General features: G+C 44.3%; 1 protein-coding gene across 1 annotated transcript in view; it reads left to right on the forward strand.

Annotated features, from left to right (window-relative positions):
- Positions 1-19,000, forward strand: part of LOC130121798 (protein unc-13 homolog B-like) — a 176,474-nt gene that overhangs the window by 148,694 nt on the left and 8,780 nt on the right. The window contains exons 32-38 of the mRNA XM_056290699.1: positions 7,045-7,133; positions 7,450-7,596; positions 11,835-11,958; positions 13,938-13,991; positions 15,858-15,935; positions 17,243-17,390; positions 18,492-18,584. Coding sequence (XP_056146674.1) covers positions 7,045-7,133; positions 7,450-7,596; positions 11,835-11,958; positions 13,938-13,991; positions 15,858-15,935; positions 17,243-17,390; positions 18,492-18,584 — 733 coding nt within the window. The remainder of the gene's footprint in view (positions 1-7,044; positions 7,134-7,449; positions 7,597-11,834; positions 11,959-13,937; positions 13,992-15,857; positions 15,936-17,242; positions 17,391-18,491; positions 18,585-19,000) is intronic.

Below are 19,000 nucleotides of genomic sequence, written 5' to 3' on the forward strand. Positions count from 1 at the left end.
TATATATATATATATATATATATATATGTACTGAATTTTATCCAAACACAAATTTGTCCTCAGTAGTTAGATTAAATGTGAAGCTTTTTTTTCCTACAGCTACATTCATTAATATAGAAAATAAGACGTATATTTCTTTCTGGCTTGGACAGCAGGTTATAACTCAAGACCAGGAGATGGAGACAATGGTGGGTACTGTAAATCTGCAGCATTTGGATTCAGGCTCCCTTTTGCCAAGTAGATGTGCTGTTTGATATGAACATTTGATTCAACTGGTCTATGGCTGGAGGCACGGTGGCACAGTGGTTAGCACAGTCGCCTCACAACAACAAGGTCCTGGGTTCGAGCCCCGGGGTAGTCCAAATTTGGGGGTCATCCCGGGTCTTCCTCTGTGTGGACCCTCTGCATGGGTTTCCTCCGGGTGCTCTGGTTTCCTCCCACAGTCCAAAGACATGTAGGTCAGGTGACTTGACCGTACTAAATTGTCCCTAGGTGTGAGTGTGCGTGTGTGTGTAAGGCAAGGCAAGGCAAGTTTATTTGTATAGCACCTTATCAGCGCAGAGGTCATTCGAAGAGCTTTACAGGCAAACGATAAGTAAAAAAAAGCATAAAATAAGAAATAAAAGTACAGACAAATTTTATAAAAGTACAGACAAGTTTAAAACTGATTTCGGAAAATGCCATCAAAGCTGATTAATTAAAAGTAACAATCTTAGCAGAATATATAAAAATAGCAAAATATACAGAACACACACACACAAACACACCAAGAACTTAGCCGTAGGCTGATTTGAAAGTAAGGTTTTTAACCTGGTTTTAAATGTGTCCAGTGTGGGGGGCCTCTCTCAGGTCCTCAGGCTGGGCGTTCCATCTACTTGGGGCGTAAATAGAAAATGCAGCTTCCCCTGCTCTAGACCTAGCATGAGGGATGGTTAAAAGACCCCTGCCATTAGACCTGAGAGTTCTTGCTGGTTTGTAAGGAGTAAACATGCCTTTTACATAGCGTGGTGCAAGGCCATTTAGAGCTTTGTATAAAATTAAAAGAATTTTAAAATCAATTCTGGTGTTGACGGGGAGCCAGTGCAGAGATATAAGAACAGGTGTAATGTGCTCATACAATTTAGTTCTGGTGAGAACACGGGCTATCGCATTTTGAATTAGCTGTAGTTGGCGCACAACTGATTTTGGGAGGCCGGTGATTTTGGGAGTCCATTACGGTAGTCTAGTCTACCTGGTGTAAATACATGGATTAGTTTCCCACAGTCTGATTTTGAAAGAAAGCCCCCTTAGTTTTGAAATGTTTTAGAGATGGTGGAGGGCTGATCTTGTGAGATGATTGATGTGGCTCTTAAAATTCAGATCGCTGTCTATGATTACACTGAGATTTTTCCAGCTTCACTTTTGCACTCCAGAGACAAAGAGCTGAACTGAGCTGCAATTCTTTGTCTCTGAGTCTTAAATGGCTAGAAGGTTGTTCGATATTAAATAGTTATTAACTTGAGTATAAACTGTTTTTCAAGTATTTTGTTGAGGAATGCTAAGTTGGAGATGGGCCTCTAGTTGGCAGTGGCTGTCGCATCAGGATTACTCTTCTTCAGAAGTGGTTTAACGACAGCTGTCTTAGGCGCTGCAGGAAATACACCTGCCTGAAGAGAGCAGTTAACAATTTCCAAAAAAAAATCATGTGCTAAGCAATTAAAAACTTTTTTTAAAAGTTTGGTAGGGATAGAATCCAAGCAGCAGACGGAGGACCTGAGCTGCCTAATATTGTCTAGACTTTAAGGTCTAGAGCAAGGATGGGCAATCTTATCCAGAAAGGGCCAGTGTGGGTGCAGGTTTTTGTTCCAGCCAAGCAGTTACACACCTGACCCCACTAATCAACCAGTACGAGTCTTTGCTGGGGAACTTGATTAAGAGACACAAGTATGTAACTGCTTGCTTAGAATAAAAACCTTCACCCACACTGGCCCTTTCTGGATAAGACCCCTGCCCACCCCTGGTCTAGAGGGTCAGAGTGAGACATGGCGCCAGTGATAAGTAAAGTAGGCCTTTGAATTATTTTTAACGGTATGACACAAGAAAAAAAAAAGGTGTCTTATTATGTACTCTCACTTTCTTACCTTCTATCTGTGATTCAGGGGTATTTTGTCAGGAATTTCACAAACATGGCCACTTTTTTTTATTCTTTCTCCAGCGCGACACTAGAGGGATAGGATGGCAGGTGGGTGAGGGCAGGGTCCCTGATGCATGGCAACATACAGTACTTACATCTTCACCTCACCATTTATGGAGATAAAATGCTGCTGTATACCATTAATGAGTAAACAAAATGGAGGCAGAGTATTAAGTTAATGTTGTAATAACTTGTATTTTGATATCTGGATGCCACATTGAATTTGAATACATCAATTTGAAACCCTGGTGGCTACCTGTCAACGTTTACTATGATTTGTGTTGTTTTTTTCACTCCCACCCCCAGTTTGGGGAGAGTGAGGAGGAGGAAGAGGAGGAAGTCAGAGAGGAAGGGGACAAAGTTGAGATTGAGGTTTGCTGTTGTTTCTTCCAGTGATGCCAACCAAAGAACGTCATAATCGCACTCCCATCCGTTAATTTTCCTGTATCTCCCGCAAAATGTGCCATCAGGGTCAAAGTCCTGAATCTGTGCTTTGGTCAGAGTACATGTGTTTCCTGGTGACACCTGACCCCCCGCTGTGCCTTTCATGGTGACACCTAACCCCCCACCATACCTTTCATGGTGACACCTAACACCATGTGCAGTGTGTTGCTGGTGGTCTGTAGTCTTTTTCCACGTTCTTCATCGATAGCAGTGCTGTTTTCCCTGGCCTTTCCCTAAAACCCATCATTCATACCTGAGAAAGACTTGTTATATTTGAATTTTCTACTTTGTTTCCTTTAATTGATATTTTCCTTTTTTATTTGTTGTGTTATGTTTGCAATAGACTGAGAAGGAAAAGGTGGGTGTTTGTTGCACACATATTTCAAATATGGTCAAAGTTCGCATAGATGCTAGTTTTTGTTCCAGTTTGGCTTGTAGAGCTGTCCTGAGGTTTGGAGCTCTGATGTGAATTAGTCCTCCAGACTTCCCTGTTGCTTAGTCTTCTTATGTCAAGTTCAATGAAGTTTTAAAATAGTTCCAGATGGTCTTACAGTTCCACATCTTATTTTTCCTCCTCGTACAAAGATGGACACCCCCACGATGGAGAAGGTAGGTTCTATGGTGTGCAGTATGTTCAGGGGTTCATTTTGAGGTGTAGTTTTGCATCCAGCACATTTAACAGGACTGAAAACAGCTCTGAGTTTTTCCTAATAAACTAGATTAAAATTGGATTCCACGTGAAAAATAACATTAATCGAGGTTGTCCTTCCTTGCCTCTTCCTTCATTTCCCTAGCCGGAAATTGCTTTCGAAGAGAAAAAGGTGAGTGTAGGTTTACAGACGCATAGTGCATCCGGAAATTATTCACACCCCTTCACTTTCCCCACATGTTGTTATGTTACAGCCTTATTCCAAAATGGATTAAATTCTTTTTTTTTCTCATCAATCTACACACAATACCCCACAATGACAAAGCGATAAAGGTTGTGTAGAAATTTTTGCAAATTTATTAAAAATAAAAAACTGGAATACTGCATGTACATAAGTATTCACAGCCTTTGCTATGACACTCAACATTGAGCTCAGGTTCCTCCTGTTTCCACTGATCATCCTTGAGATGTTTCTACATCTTGATTGGAGTCCACCTGTAGTAAATTCAATGGATGGGACATGATTTGGAAAGGCACACACCTGTCTATATAAGGTCCCACTGTTGACAGTGCATGTCAGAGCAGAAACCAAGCCATGAAGTCAAAGGAATTGTCTGTGGACCTCCGAGACAGGATTGTATCGAGGCACAGATCTGGGGAAGGGCACAAAAACATTTCTACAGCTTTGAAGGTCCCGAAGAGCACAGTGGTCTCCATCATTCGCAAATGGAAGAAGTTTGGATCCACCAGGACTCTTCCTAGAGTTGCCCGCCCAGCCAAACTGAGCAATCGGGGGAGAAGGGCCTTGGTCAGGGAGGTGACCAAGAACCCAATGGTCACTCTGACAGAGCTCCAGCGTTCCTCTGTGGAGATGGGAGAACCTTCCAGAAGGACAACCATCTCTGCAGCACTCCACCAATCAGGCCTTTATGGTAGAGTGGCCAGACGGAAGCCTCTGCTCAGTAAAAGGCACATGACAGCCCGCTTGGAGTTTACCAGAAAGCACCTAAAGGACTCTCAGACCATGAGAAACAAGATTCTCTGGTCTGATGAAACCAAGATTGAACTCTTTGGCCTGAATGCCAAACGTCACGTCTGGAGGAAACCAGGCACCTCTCATCACCTTGCTAATACCATCCCTACAGTGAAGCATGGTGGTGGCAGCATCATGCTGTGGGGATGTTCTTCAGCGGCAGGAACTGGGAGACTAGTCAGGATCGAGGGAAAGATGGATGGAGCAAAGTACAGAGAGATCCTTGATGAAAACCTGCTCCAGAGCGCTCAGGACCTCAGACTGGGGAGAAGGTTTACCTTTCAACACGACAACGACCCTAAGCACACAGCCAAGACAACGAAGGAGTGGCTTCGGGACGAGTCTGTGAATGTCCTTGAGTGGCCCAGCCAGAGCCCAGACTTGAACCCCATTGAATATCTCTGGAAAGACCTGAAAATAGCTGTGCAGCGACGCTCCCCATCTAACCTTACAGAGCTGGAGAGGATCTGCAGAGAAGAATGGGAGAAATACCCCAAATATAGGTGTGCCAAGCTTGTAGCTTCATACCAAAAAGACTTGAGGCTGTAATCACTGCCAAGGGTGCCTCAACCAAGTACTGAGTAAAGGCTGTGAATACTTATGTACATGCAATATTTCAGTTTTTTATTTTTAATAAATTTGCAAAAATTTTTACAAAACCTTTTTCGCTTTGTCATTATGGGGTATTGTGTGTAGATTGAGGAGGAAAGAAAGGAATTTAATCCATTTTGGAATAAGGCTGTAACATAACAAAATGTGGGGAAAGTGAAGGGGTGTGAATACTTTCCGGATGCACTGTATGAACACACACAGACAATCACATTAAATTATTCTCTCTTACACGCAGAGACGATCATTTAATAGACATAAAAGTATTACATCATCAACAGTACCCAATCCATTTCTAGCCCCTGTCCGTCCTCTAAAGCCCTCCCTCTGGTGTTTTGAAGCAGAACTTTATCAGTCTCTCCTTTCAAATATCACCACCTTATCCTGGCCGTCCATCAACCAACCAGACCAATGATCCAACCAGACCAACCAACCAGACCAACTAACCAGACTAATGAACCAACCAAACCAACCAACCAGACCAACTAACCAGACCAATGATCCAACCAGACCAATGAACCAACCAGACCAATGAACCATCCAGACCAATGGTCCAACCAGACCAATGAACCAACCAGCCCAATGAACCAATCAGACTAATGAACCAACCAGACCAATGAACCAACAACCAGACTAGTGAACCAACCAGACCAATGAACCAACAACCAGACTAGTGAACCAACCAGACCAATAAACCAACCAGACTAATGAACCAACCAGACCAATAAACCAACCAGACCAGTGGACCAGTGACTTCATGAGCCACTGCTCCATCTGAAGGGCTCAGGGTTGGTCCTGGGCAGGCGTTGTTTAGGTGATTTTACACCTGAGTGTCAGCATGTTAAGGAGGAGTATTTTCAGCTCACTTCCCTTCCCTAGACCCCCCGTCCCCCGTCCCAGTGCTTGTGTGAATCACTGCTATGAAGACATAGACTCCATGCCAAATTTAACTCTTTTTGAATATGCTCCCTTTTAAAAGGTGGCAGTCGCTGGCAAAAAGGTGGGTTGGTTGGAATTTGTGTGTGTGTGTGTGTGTGTGTGTGTGTGTGTGTGTGTGTGTGTGTGTGTGTGTGTGTGTGTGTGTGTGTGTGTGTGCTTTAGTTAAATACCAGGTCACTTTGTCAGTGGTGGGAGTGATGAACTAATCCACATTTGTGAACTACTATGAGGATCTCTGCTTTATCCATGTAACTTGGGAAGGTGTCAGCAGACGGTGTTCACCTCCACCATGCACTTCCTTCCTTGAATTTGACTATTTTCTATTTCCTGACTCATTTGTAGGTGTCAGTGATTACGTTATTGTTTTCTAGTAAACTGAATGGATTGGATCGTCAAAGTTTTATCATTTCGGGCGTCCGGGTAGCGTAGCAATCTATTCCTTTGCCTACCAACACGGGGATCGCCAGTTCGAGTCCCCGTGTTACCACCAGCTTGGTCAGCTGTCCTTACAGACACAATTGGCCGTGTCTGCGGGTGGGAAGCCGGATGTGGGTATGTGTCCTGGTGGCTGCACTAGCGCCTCCTCTGGTCGGTTGGGGCGCCTGTTTGGGGGGGAGGGGAAATTGGGAGGAATAGCATGATCCTCCCACATGCTACGTCCCCCTGGTGAAACTCCTCACTGTCAGGTGAAAAGAAGCGGCTGGCGACACCACATATATGGGAGGAGGCATGTGGTAGTCTGCAGCCCTCCCCGGATCAGCGGCGGGGGTGGAGCAGAGACCGGGACGGCTCGGAAGAGTGGGGTAATTGGCCAAGTACAGTTGGGGAGAAGGGGGGGTGGTGTATTATTTCATGAGTTATATAGTGGTTGCTTTCACATGTCTTGTTTACAGGAATCAGATCTCTCTCTGTTAATAGTTGTGTGTATTTCTCTCTGTTAACAGTTGTGTGTGTTTCTCTTTGTTAATAGTTGTGTGTATTTCTGTCTGTTAATATTTGTGTGTATTTCTCTCTGTTAACACTTGTGTGTATTTCTCTCTGTTACTAGTTGTGTGTATTTCTCTCAGTTAACACTTGTGTGTATTTCTCTCTGTTAACACTTGTGTGTATTTCTCTCTGTTAACAGTTGTGTGTGTTTCTCTCTGTTACTAGTTGTGTGTATTCTCTCTGTTAACAGTTGTGTGTGTTTCTCTGCAGATGGATACAGAGGCCAGTGACTTACTGAATGAGCTGCAAGTCAAGCTGAACAATGTGCTGGATGAGCTTTGTACTACATTTGGGGCCAGGTAATCCCAGCCCCCCCCCCCCACACACACACACACACACAAACACAAATACTCACAAAAACACACGCACGTGTGCACACATAGTACATACAGACAACTGTCTGTGTTCACTTTGTCTTTCTTGCACTTGCAATTCCTTAAGTGCTATTCTCTCTGTCTCTCTGTCTCTCGCTGTCTGTCTCACTCTCTCTGTCTCTCTGTCTCTCTGTCTGTTTCTCGCTGTCTATCTCTCTCTCTGGCTCTCTCTCGCTGTCTGTCTCACTCTCTGTCTGTCTGTACCTGTGTGTGTGTGTGTGTGTGTGTGTGTAACACACAGTTTCCAGACTCGGATCAGTGAGTGTATGAGACAGATGGCCTCTCTGCTGTATCAAATCAAAGGACCACTCAACACCAACAACAGGAACCAGGTGGAGGCCGACTCCGACAATATGCTGCGGCCTTTAATGGATCTGCTTGATGGAAAGTGAGTGGATTAAAAGCCACATAGTATTTTGGGCGTCCGGGTAGCGTGGCGGTCTATTCCGTTTCCTACTGAACACAGGGATTTGAACTGGTGGGGATCACCGGATCAAATCCCTGTGTTCTCTCCAGCTTGGTCGGGCGTCCCTACAGACACAATTGGCCGTGTCTGTGGGTGGGAAGCCGGATGTGGGTATGTGTCCTGGTGGCTGCACTAGCACCTCCTCTGGTCTGTCGATGCGCCTGTTCATGAGGGAGGGGGAACTGGGGGGAATAGCGTGATCCTCCCACACGCTATTCCCCCTGGTGAAACTCCTCACTGTCAGGTGAAAAGAAGCGGCTGGTGACTCCTCATATATTGGAGGAGGCATGTGGTAGTCTGCAGCCCTCCCCGGATCAGCAGAGGGGGTGGAGCAGAGAGACCAGGACGGCTTGGAAGAGTGGGGTATTTGGCCAAGTACAACTGGGGAGAAAAAGGGGGGAAATCCAAAATGAAAAAGGGACATATTTTAGGATCACAGAAGATTTTTTTTTTAAGTATTGTCAAGCACAGCGTCCATGTAATACTGTAGAGGATGAACCTTGATTCTTAGTTCAGTGGTCGAAGTGAACCTGTACTACTTATACTCCAGATGTGAGATGAATGTGTCTCAAGAATATACATTTATAGAAAAGAAGGATTTTTTTTATTATTGTATTAATCAAATTAAATGTGTTGGTACACATTCAGGGGAGGGGCCAGCAGAGTTACTGCACCTCGCCCGGAAAAGGGAAACCGGGGCCCCCTCCTGGAGCCAGACCTGGGAGGGGAGCTCGCTGGCGAGTGTCTGGTGGCCGGGCCTTGGCCCATGGGGCCTGGTCGGGCCCAGCCCAAAAAAACAACATGGAGCCACCACCCCGTGGACCCACCACACGTGCGGATGAGCATTGGGGTAGGGTGTAATGCAGGCAAAGGCAGGAACCGGGGTTTGCCGACTTCCAGCATCGCAGATTGGTCCTCAGGACATGGAATGCCACTTCTCTGGCTGGGAAGGAGCCTGAGCTGGTGCGGGAGGTGTAGCGGTAATAACTAGATATAGTTGGGCTCACCTCCACACATAGCATGGGCTCTGGTACCAAACACCTGGAGAGGGGATGGACTCATTACTTTTCCGGAGTTGGCCAAGGTGACAGGCGCCGGGCGGGTGTGGGGATACTCACAAGTCCCCGGTTGAGCACCGCCGTGTTGGAGTTCTCCCCGGGGAATGAGAGGGTTGCCTCTATACGACTGCGAGTCGCTGGGGGAAAGGCTCTGACTGTTGTGTGTGCTTATGCACCGAATAGCAGTTTGGAGTATTCGGCCTTCTTGGAGTCTCTGGGTGGTGTCCTGGATTGGGCTCCGCCTCGGGACTCTATAGTTCTGCTGAGGGACTTCAACGCTCACATGGGCAACAATGGAGAAACCTGGAGGGGCATGATCGGGAGGAATGGCCTCCCTGATCTGAACCCGAGCGGTTCAGATCAGGGAATCTTTCTTGCACTTTTACTTTAGCACTGGTTTTGCTCTTAGATGCTTGTTTAGATGCACTTATGACCTCTGATGACAAGTAGTTCTCTTGATTTCCTACGTTAAATGCACTTATTGTAAGTCGCTTTGGATAAAAGCGTCGGCTAAATGACTGTAATGTAATGTGCCTTGTTATTGGACTTCTATGCGAGTCATGGATTGGTCATAACAAACACCATGTTCGAACATAAGGTATAGTTCATAAGTGTACTTGGTACCAGAACACCTTAGGCTGAAGGTCGATGATGGACTTTGTGGTCGTATCATCAGATCTGCGGCCGTATGTTTTGGACACTCAGGTGAAGAGAGGAGCAGAGCTGTCGACTGATCGCCACCTGGTGGTGAGTTGACTCAGATGGCGGGGAAGGCTGCCGGACAGACCTGGCAAACCCAAACGTGTAGTGAGAGTGAACTGGGAACGTCTGGCGGAGGCCCCTGTCCGTGAGGTCTTCAACTCCCACCTCTGAAAGAAGTTCTCATGTATCCTGAGGGAGGCTGGGGACATGGAGTCTGAGTGGGCCATGTTCAAAGCCTCTATTGTAGATGCGGCAGGCAGGAACTGTGGTCATAAGGTCATCGGTGCCTGTCGAGGCGGCAACCTAAGAACCCGCTGGTGGACACCGGGGGTGAGGGAAGCCGTCAGGCTGAAGAAGGAGGCCTTTCGGACTTGGTTGGTCCAGGGGTCTCCTGAAGCAGCAGACAGGTACCGGGAGGCCAGAAGGGCTGCCGCTTCGGCGATCGCAGAAGCAAAATCTCGGGTGTGAGAGGAGTTCGGCAAGGCTATGGAGAAGGACTTTCGGTTGGCCTCAAGGAAGTTCTGGCAAACCATCCGGTGACTCAGGAAGGGGAAGCAGGGCTCGACTCAGGCTGTGTTCAGCCGGGGAGGGGAACTGTTGACCCGGACTGGGGATGTTGTCGAGCGGTGGAAAGAACACTCTGAGGAGCTCCTGAACCCGACTAACATGTCGTCAGTGGAGGAGGTAGAGTATGAAGACTCAGGGGAAGCCCCACCCATATCCCTGGCAGAGGTCTCTGAAGTAGTTAAAAAGCTCCTCAGTGGCAAGGCGTGGATGAGATTCGTCCTGAGATGCTGAAGGCTCTGGACATTGTTGGACTGTCTTGGTTGACACGCCTCTTCAGTGTCGCGTGGAGGTCGGGGACAGTGCCTGTGGGGTGACAGACTGGGGTGGTGGTTCCCATATTCAAAAAGGGGGACCGGAGGGTGTGCTCCAATTATCGGGGCATCGCATTGCTCAGCCTCCCTGGGAAAGTCTACTCTAGAGAGCTCGAAAGGAGGCTCAGACCGATTGTCGAACCTCGGCTCCAGGAGGAACAATGCGGATTCCGTCCTGGCCTTGGAACAACAGACCAACTCTTTACCCTTGCGGAAGTGCTGAGGGGGGCATGGGAGTTTGACCAGCCGGTCTACATGTGTTTTGTGGATTTGGAGAAGGCTTACGACTATGTACTGCGGGAATATAGGGTACCGGGCAGTTGCTACAAGCCATCTGGCCCTTTATTAACCCAAGAGAGAGCTGTGTTCGCATTCTTGACACAAAGTCAAACAGGTTTTCGGTGGGTGTCGGACTCCGCCAAGGTTTTCCCTTGTCTCCGATTCTGTTTGTGATATTCATGGACAGGATCTCAAGGTGCAGCCAAGGTGAGGAGTGTGTCCATTTTTGGAACCTCAAAATTGCATCTCTGCAATTTCGCAGATGATGTGGTTTTGTTGGCTTCATCAGAACACAATCTCCAGCATGCACTGGGGCAGTTTGCAGCTGAGTGTGAAATGGCCGGGATGAGAGTCCGCACCTCCAAGTCTGAGGCCATGGTTCTCTACCGGAAAATGGTGGATTGCTCCCTCCGGGTTGGGGATGAGTTGTTGCCTCAAGTGAAGGAGTTCAAGTATCTCGAGGTCTTGTTCACGAGTGAGGGTAGGCTGGAGTGGGAGATTGACAGGCAGATTGGTGCAGCATCAGCAGTAATGCGGACATTGTACCAGACCGTTGTGGTGAAGAGGGAGCTGAGCCGGAAGGCAAAGCTCTCAATTTACCAGTCAATCTTTGTTCCAACCCTCACCTATGGTCATGAGCTTTGGGTGCTGACTGAAAGGGTGTGATCACGGATGCAAATGGCTGAAATGAGTTTCCTCTGTAGGGTGTCTGGGTTCAGCCTTAGAGATAGGGTGAGGAGCTTGGACATCCGGAGGGAGCTTGGCGTAGAGCCGCTGCTCCTTCCGTGTCGAAAGGAGCCAGTTGAGGTGGTTTGGGCATCTGATTAGGATGCCTCCTGGGCACCTTCCTTTGGAGGTTTACCGGGCACGGCCAACTGGGAGGAGACCCTGGGGTAGACCCAGAACTCGCTGGAGGGACTATATGTCCAGTCTGGCTTGGGAACACCTTGGGATCCCTAAGGAGGAGCTGGAGGGTGTTGCTGGGGAGAGGGATGTCTGGAGTGCCCTACTTAGCTTGCTGCCACCGCAACCTGACCCCGGAAAAGCAGCTGATGATGAATAAATGAATGAATGAATGGGGTACACATTCAACCATCATTCATGTGTATTCATACACAAATGCACCCAATGGGCCTACACACACCGCGCTGCAACAATAAACCAGTTATTCCACTATGTTTAACCAGTGTGTGTGTGTTTTGCATGTGTTTGCATGTGCGTGAATTATTGTGTGTGTGTTCAGGTTGACGCTGTTTGCCACGGTGTGTGAGAAGACCGTACTGAAGCGGGTCCTGAAGGAGCTGTGGAGGATTGTGATGAGCAGCCTGGAGAAGACAATCGTCCTGCCCCAGGGCAACGACACCTTTGTAAGTGTACGCAGTTTAAGGCGTAAGGTTTTTTTGTGTTTTTAAATTAAACCTGTTGTAATTTCAAATTGAAAGGGCCATTTAAGTGACTCAGTCAGATCAGCACATACCATACAGCATCAAGCTTGGCTCAGGTTTGAATCCATCCTTCTAGCTACATGTGTCAACCCCCTTACTCCTCCACCTATATTTCCTGTTTTACAATACATGTTATACTTTACAGCATTTGTTAGATATGTTTCCTCAGAGCTTATCTGGGTTCAACCCAGTACTCATCTGTTGTATGTTGCGTTGATGTAGCTTATGATTCAGTGACTTGTCTGTCCACAGCTTGTTTTCATTACACAGTTGAAGGGACAACCTTGATGCACACGGTGGCCATCCGCTCCACCCGTGCCGTTGTTTTGGTCACACTTTGTAACTGTTGTTTGCTTTGTTTCTTGATAATGAGAAGATACAGTGTTGACCTGATGGTGAGGAACCTCACATTTCTTGTCAGTAGAGTGCCCATGTTGTAGCAATACTGGTAGTCCCCGGGTTACGGATGCCTGACTTACAAACGCCCAGCTTATGAACGCCCGACTTATGAACGCCCAGCTTACAAACGCCCAACTTATGAACTCCCGCACTTATGAACCGACCTGCATAAAGCCTATTATTTTTAAAAATAAAGCTAGACACATATTACTGCTGGGATAGGCTCCAGCATCCCACAACCCGGAGAGCAGGATAAGCGGTTTGGATAATGGATGGAATGGATGGATGGAGTTACACACCATGGTTTGTACTAGCGAACGGTCGCACAACTTTGGGCGACGCTCAAAACACTGCACGTTTTAGGCGGTTCGTTTGCCCAAGACAGAACAACGCCATGTCATCATCACCATTTTAAGTCAGATCGCGTAAACATTGTGTGTATTGTATTTTGACTTAATTTTTTCACGTGTTTACCCTCATAATCGTGGCTTCAAAGCGTAAATCTGGTGTAAGTGATGGTGATGCATCGAAGAAAAGCAAAACGATCACGGTTGAAACGAAAGTGGAAATATTAAAGCGTTCAGAGAGGTGAAATGCCAACAAACATTGGAAAAGCGTTCGGCTACAGTCGATCAACCATCGGGACAATTATAAAGGACAAGGGGAGAGTGATGGAGTCTGTGTAAGGCTCTGTCCAAATGAAAGCCACAATTATCATTAAGCAACACGGGTTTAATTATTGAAGTGTAAAGGTTGTTGGTAATTTGGTTAGAGGCTCAAAATCAGCGTAATATTCCTAATTAATTAAGTTAATTAAAGCTCCTTCCAGTATGCAAGACATCAGTTAGAATGAGAGCACTTGTTAACCTTTATTTATCTTTTCTTTTTCATCTAAACAGCTTAAGAAACTTTTCTTAATGTGTTATATCCATGCACACATTCTCTCAATTATCAATACTGTACTGTAGTTACATTTATTATTATTACTGCATTGTTATATTTATGTTTTAGGTCAAATATATACTATATACTGAGATAAACATTTGACTAATTGACACTAGATGTGAACTGTACATAACTGTTGTGACTCACATACAAATTCAACTTACGAACAGACTCAAAAATGGAACTTGTTTGTAATCCGGGCACTTCCTACCTCACATAGCCATGGTGCTGCACGCCATTATGGATCATACCTTTAAAAGACACACATATTAGGTGAACTAGACACTCTAAAATTGAGTCCTTAAAGCCCAAATTGTCTGTTGGTATAAATGGGATGAATTGTGTGTGGGTCCTATCTGTCCTGAGTGTCTCCCTGCCCTCTGCCCACTACCTACTGGGATAGACTCAAACCCCACAACACTAAATCGCTTTAAAATAGTATGTGAAAAGAAGGGATGAATGAATGAATACATCTACAATTTTTTCAGCAACTCTTCAGATGACTAATCATACATAATTGAGTCAATAATTTGTGTTTACTGTTACCTTGTGATCAGGGGGCTCAAATCCTCTCTGCTGCCAAAGAACTCGGACAACTCTCCAAACTCAAGGTACCATTTTCTATTTGCGCTTCCATCAGCTTGCCTTTAATGAGTAACTAACCTCAGAATTACTCATTTGACAATCAGAAAGTGTTGTGATCAACTGGTCTGTCTGATTATCTGAAGTCAACTCATCACTGTCGGTTGTCTCTGCTGGCTTTTTGTCTATTTGGTTCTTTGAATGTGGGGGTTGGTGTAAAAAAATCACTTCTATGCACCCTATGCATTGCCTTTGTGCACCTATGTCCTACCAGACCTGAATCTAGTTTTTTGCACTTGCATTGTTATCTCCTGACTAAATCCTTGTTTATGTTGTATTAACTCGGAGCTGTACGTCACTTTGGATAAAAGCATCTGCTAAATGAAATTGTACCATTATAACACTGTATTATCACCTTTATTATTTTCTATATAAACCAATGAAATGAGGCTGTACTGTAAAGTGTCTGGATATGCTGATGACATGGCCCTTGTTGGCCTGTTTTACAAAAACAGCAGTTAAATGAACTCTTACTTGGGTCAAGTCTCTAGTCTTCAGTTGTGGTGCTGGTCCAGTGTTTTTTTAGATAACGTTGTCAGAACCAGAATAAGTCTAACCCTGACCAAGGAACTTATTGTTAAGAGTGGCGACACCCTTCTCCCACCCCCTCTCTGTGACCAACCTGTTGAAATTGTAGAATGTTGTGATCTTTTAGCGATACACATTGATGGCAAGTTGGCCAATCAGAAACTGTTTAAATAGAAACGTTTTGGTGCATGAGAGCCTGGACATTTCTGAGAGCGTCTATGTCAGCTTTACTTGTGTTTGGTATTACAGCTCGTTATGGAAACCCAAATAAAGGATGAGGTTAAGTTGGCCAGGATTGTTAAAGGAACATTTTGCCAATGGTTTTATGAATGTCCAGTCAGTACTAACTGGTAATGTATTCGACTGAAGCACTACAATCCTCACTATGTGCTATATTGACAGAGAAACTGGTGTTCTCCTGCACAGTCTTTTCCACAGCAGAATGCATTGTGTGCATGTTTTTGTATCATCATTCCCATCGCTGTAAAAACACTTCCACTGGCAAAACACATCCTCGAGATGTGTCTTTTAAATGCCATCTTTAGAGTCGATTAGAGTGGTGATGAGAAACCCAAGCTTAGTTTTCAGTCTGTGAACTGATGCCAGAATGGATAGAAAAATCTCTGTTTCACTGCTGCCCCACCCAGAGATGCAGAAACTATCAGGAAGAAGTACGGGTGATGTTGATGTGCTATCTCTGTTGCAGAAGGATGTCAATAAAGTTGAAAATTGGTGAAATGTTCCTTTTAACACAGCGCGCGAGTTAATTGGACGCCAGCAGAAGCAACTGGATTTCCTATATCATTCAACTTTATACAGGAACGTATACAGGTCATAGTCCGTAAACCTGACCACATACTTCAAACCACGTTTCTATATCTATCTATCTATCTATCTATCTATCTATCTATCTATCTATCTATCTATCTATCTATCTATCTATCTATCTATCTATCTATCTATCTATCTGCCTGCATCTATCTATCTATCTATCTATCTATCTATCTATCTATCTATCTATCTATCTATCTATCTATCTATCTATCTATCTATCTATCTGCCCGTCCATCCATCTGTCTGTCTGGTATTGTCTATGTGTGTTAAAAGCAGCACCAGGTACGTTTTTGGATTTCAGCAAAATCTTTTGTCTTTGCATCAACTGTCACAAAGACCGAGGAGCTTTTTTTTTCTTCTTCTTTCTTCGTAGCGTAGCAATAAGGGGATGAGGGGAAGGTGCATGAGAGAGGCCGAAGATAAGATGTCAGTTTTGGTTGGACAGTGAAAATCTCTTCTCTTGTATGATGCAGGATCACATGGCGGGGGAAGCCAGGAGCCTGTCTCCCAGGCAGTGTGCTGTCATGGATGTGGCTCTGGACACCATCAAGGTCAGTGTATAGTACATTTATGACAGTGTCGTGTAGACAGGGTGAACTCGGCCTCATCCAGTATTCATTTATCACCTCTGGTACCTTTGTTGTTAAGAAAGTGGACTTCCATCCTGTGGGGTTGCTAGTTTAAAACCCTGGATTTTCTGGTGACTTTAGGGCAATGGGGAAGTGAATGATTATGGTGAGGCATCTAAACCAGCTACCATCTGCAGATCTCTGGCCACTCAGAAAGGCTGTAGGTGCTCTGGGCTACTTCCAGGCTGATGTTTCAGAATACATTAATGAGTTGTTGGTTTGTTTTGGTCTTGACGTTAATGTGAGCAGTTACACTGCAGACTTTTAATGAGTGTTGACAAGGCAGGTTGAGAAAACAGTCACACATGGGCTGTTAAATGTTGTACAGTGATGCAAAAGGTATGTGAACTGTTTCATTGTAGTTTTATCTGCCCTGAAACACAACCAACGTTGCATTGATTGCATAACATTTGTAAAAAGTTACACTATAATACGCTGGTTCAATTCCAGCCGGCGACCTTTGTTGCATGCCATACCTCTCTCTGTCTCCCATTCCTGTCTGCCTCTTCACCGTCGCTGTCTAATCTAATTAGGGAAAAAAATATATGCCAAAAGAAAATCTTAACAAAAATTGTGTAAAATAAAAATGGTTCACCATGTACATATTCAAAACCTACAGTGAAGCACATCTTCTCCTGGCCGAGAGCTTGAGTCATAAGAAAGTAGCTGAAATGGTTAGCATCTAGATGTTATGTAGATGTTATGTATGAAGCGGTTAGCGCCTAGATGTTATGTAGATGTTATGTTATGTATGAAGTGGTTAGCATCTAGATGTTATGTAGATGTTATGTTATGTATGAAGCGGTTAGCGTCTAGATGTTATGTAGATGTTATGTTATGTATGAAGCGGGTAGCGTCTAGATGATATGTACATGTTATGTTATGTATGAAGTGGTTAGCATCTAGATGTTATGTAGATGTTATGTTATGTATGAAGCGGTTAGCGCCTAGATGATATGTAAATGTTATGTTATGTATGAAGTGGTTAGCATCTAGATGTTATGTAGATGTTATGTTATGTATGAAGCGGGTAGCGTCTAGATGTTATGTAGATGTTATGTTATGTATGAAGCGGGTAGCGTCTAGATGATATGTAGATGTTATGTTATTATGAAGTGGTTAGCATCTAGATGTATCTAATCGTTGTAATGTAAATAATCAGAAAACAGTGGCAACCTATTTTCTGTTCTCTCCTCACATTTTTTTGTGTCCCTCTTCCTCTATTGCAGCAATACTTCCACGCTGGAGGTAATGGGCTGAAGAAGGGCTTCCTGGAGAAGAGTCCTGAACTGTCGTCTCTACGCCATGCTTTGTCTCTCTACACCCAAACAACAGACACACTCATCAAGACATTTGTGACCACGCAACACACTCAAGGTAGCCCGCAATTACTGCTATACTACTACTTCGGCTACTACTACTACTTTCGGCCGCTCCCGTTAGGGGTCGCCACAGCGGATCGTCCGTTTCCATCTTTTCCTTCCTGTACTAATACTGTTTAAATTGTCTAGTTATTCTGATCTAGTGTTAAAAAATTTTTTTTTTCTTACTCCAGTGTTATTGAGTGGCACCACCTCAACTCTAAAAATCCAAAAATCAGCCTCCAAAGTCATCAGCTAGCTTAAAGTGTCAATGGCTTACTTTCCTTTTTAGGCCTCAGCCTATTAATGATTTATTAATAATTTACTTAAGCTAATGCTAAGTTACTGTAACTTATATTCTTTTTAAAATTCCCATTTGAAGGATATAAAGCAACTGATATTTATTTATACGTATTAAGTATTTATAATTTATGATAAATTTATAAATTATTATTTATAAATTATCAATGGTTTAAAACCGATATTCATATTTAAGTATTTACAGTAAATTTATGAATTATATTATTTATAAATATAAATTATTCATTAATATGCTTATTTATATTTATTAAGTTTTATAATTTATAATAAATTCATAAGTTATTTTATTATTTATAAATTATAAATTGACAATTTATAATTATTTATTCACATATGATATTTATTTACATTAAAACACCTGTTAACAGTATGTTTGCTCTTTTGTCTGTTGTGTTTTATGAGGTGTCACTGCTGTGGTTTGTTGACACGATGTTGCTGTTTTCTCTTAATCTCTTGTGCTGCCTCTATACCAGTGCACAATGGAAAGGGTATTAGGTTAACGCCCAGCGAAAAAATACAGCCCAGCAGGGGTAGGTTAATGCTGTGATCCCAGCAACCCTCCCCCATCCTGACCTGCCACCCCCTCCCCTCCCCCACCCCTCCTTAATATATGTCAGCTACCTCTGAGGTGGTTCAGCCCTGCCCATCTCCTCTTCCTCATCCTACTCTGTTACCCAGCCTGTATCTTCATCATCATAATAGCTCTGAATTCTCTATCATACATGATTTCTTTGTGTTAAGATTAAAATGACCGTGCAAATGAAAACTTACTGATGCATCTTCATCCTCGCACTAGGCTCGGGGGTGGACAAACCAATCGGTGAGGTTTCCATCCAGATTGACCTTCACACTCATCCAGGAAATGGAGAGCGTAAAGTTACTGTCAAAGGTCACTTTCATTACTCACATTTTACATTTCCAGATTCACCAGACACGTATCCACTGCAGCAGACAGCAGAGTCAGATTAACTCACCAGCTGGCATCATATAACACTAAAAACTGATCATATAGTAGTACTCTATAGCGTAGTACTAGCAATAGTACATTTGCTCCATAGTAATCATATCACAGCCAAGAATATCATGCCATGTTAGGTGTATTTATTGGATGTGCACCTTAGATCCCTGAAAGGCAGTGACTGGACAATCAAGCTGCACGATAGATGAAACATGCTACAGCTCAGTATAACAGACAGGGCAGACAGATGAAACATGCTACAGCTCAGTATAACAGACAGGGCAGACAGATGAAACATGCTACAGCTCAGTATAACAGACAGGGCAGACAGATGAAACATGCTACAG

This window comes from Lampris incognitus, chromosome 12 (assembly GCF_029633865.1).
Source record: "Lampris incognitus isolate fLamInc1 chromosome 12, fLamInc1.hap2, whole genome shotgun sequence".
In the NCBI taxonomy this organism is placed as follows: Eukaryota; Metazoa; Chordata; class Actinopteri; order Lampriformes; family Lampridae; genus Lampris; species Lampris incognitus.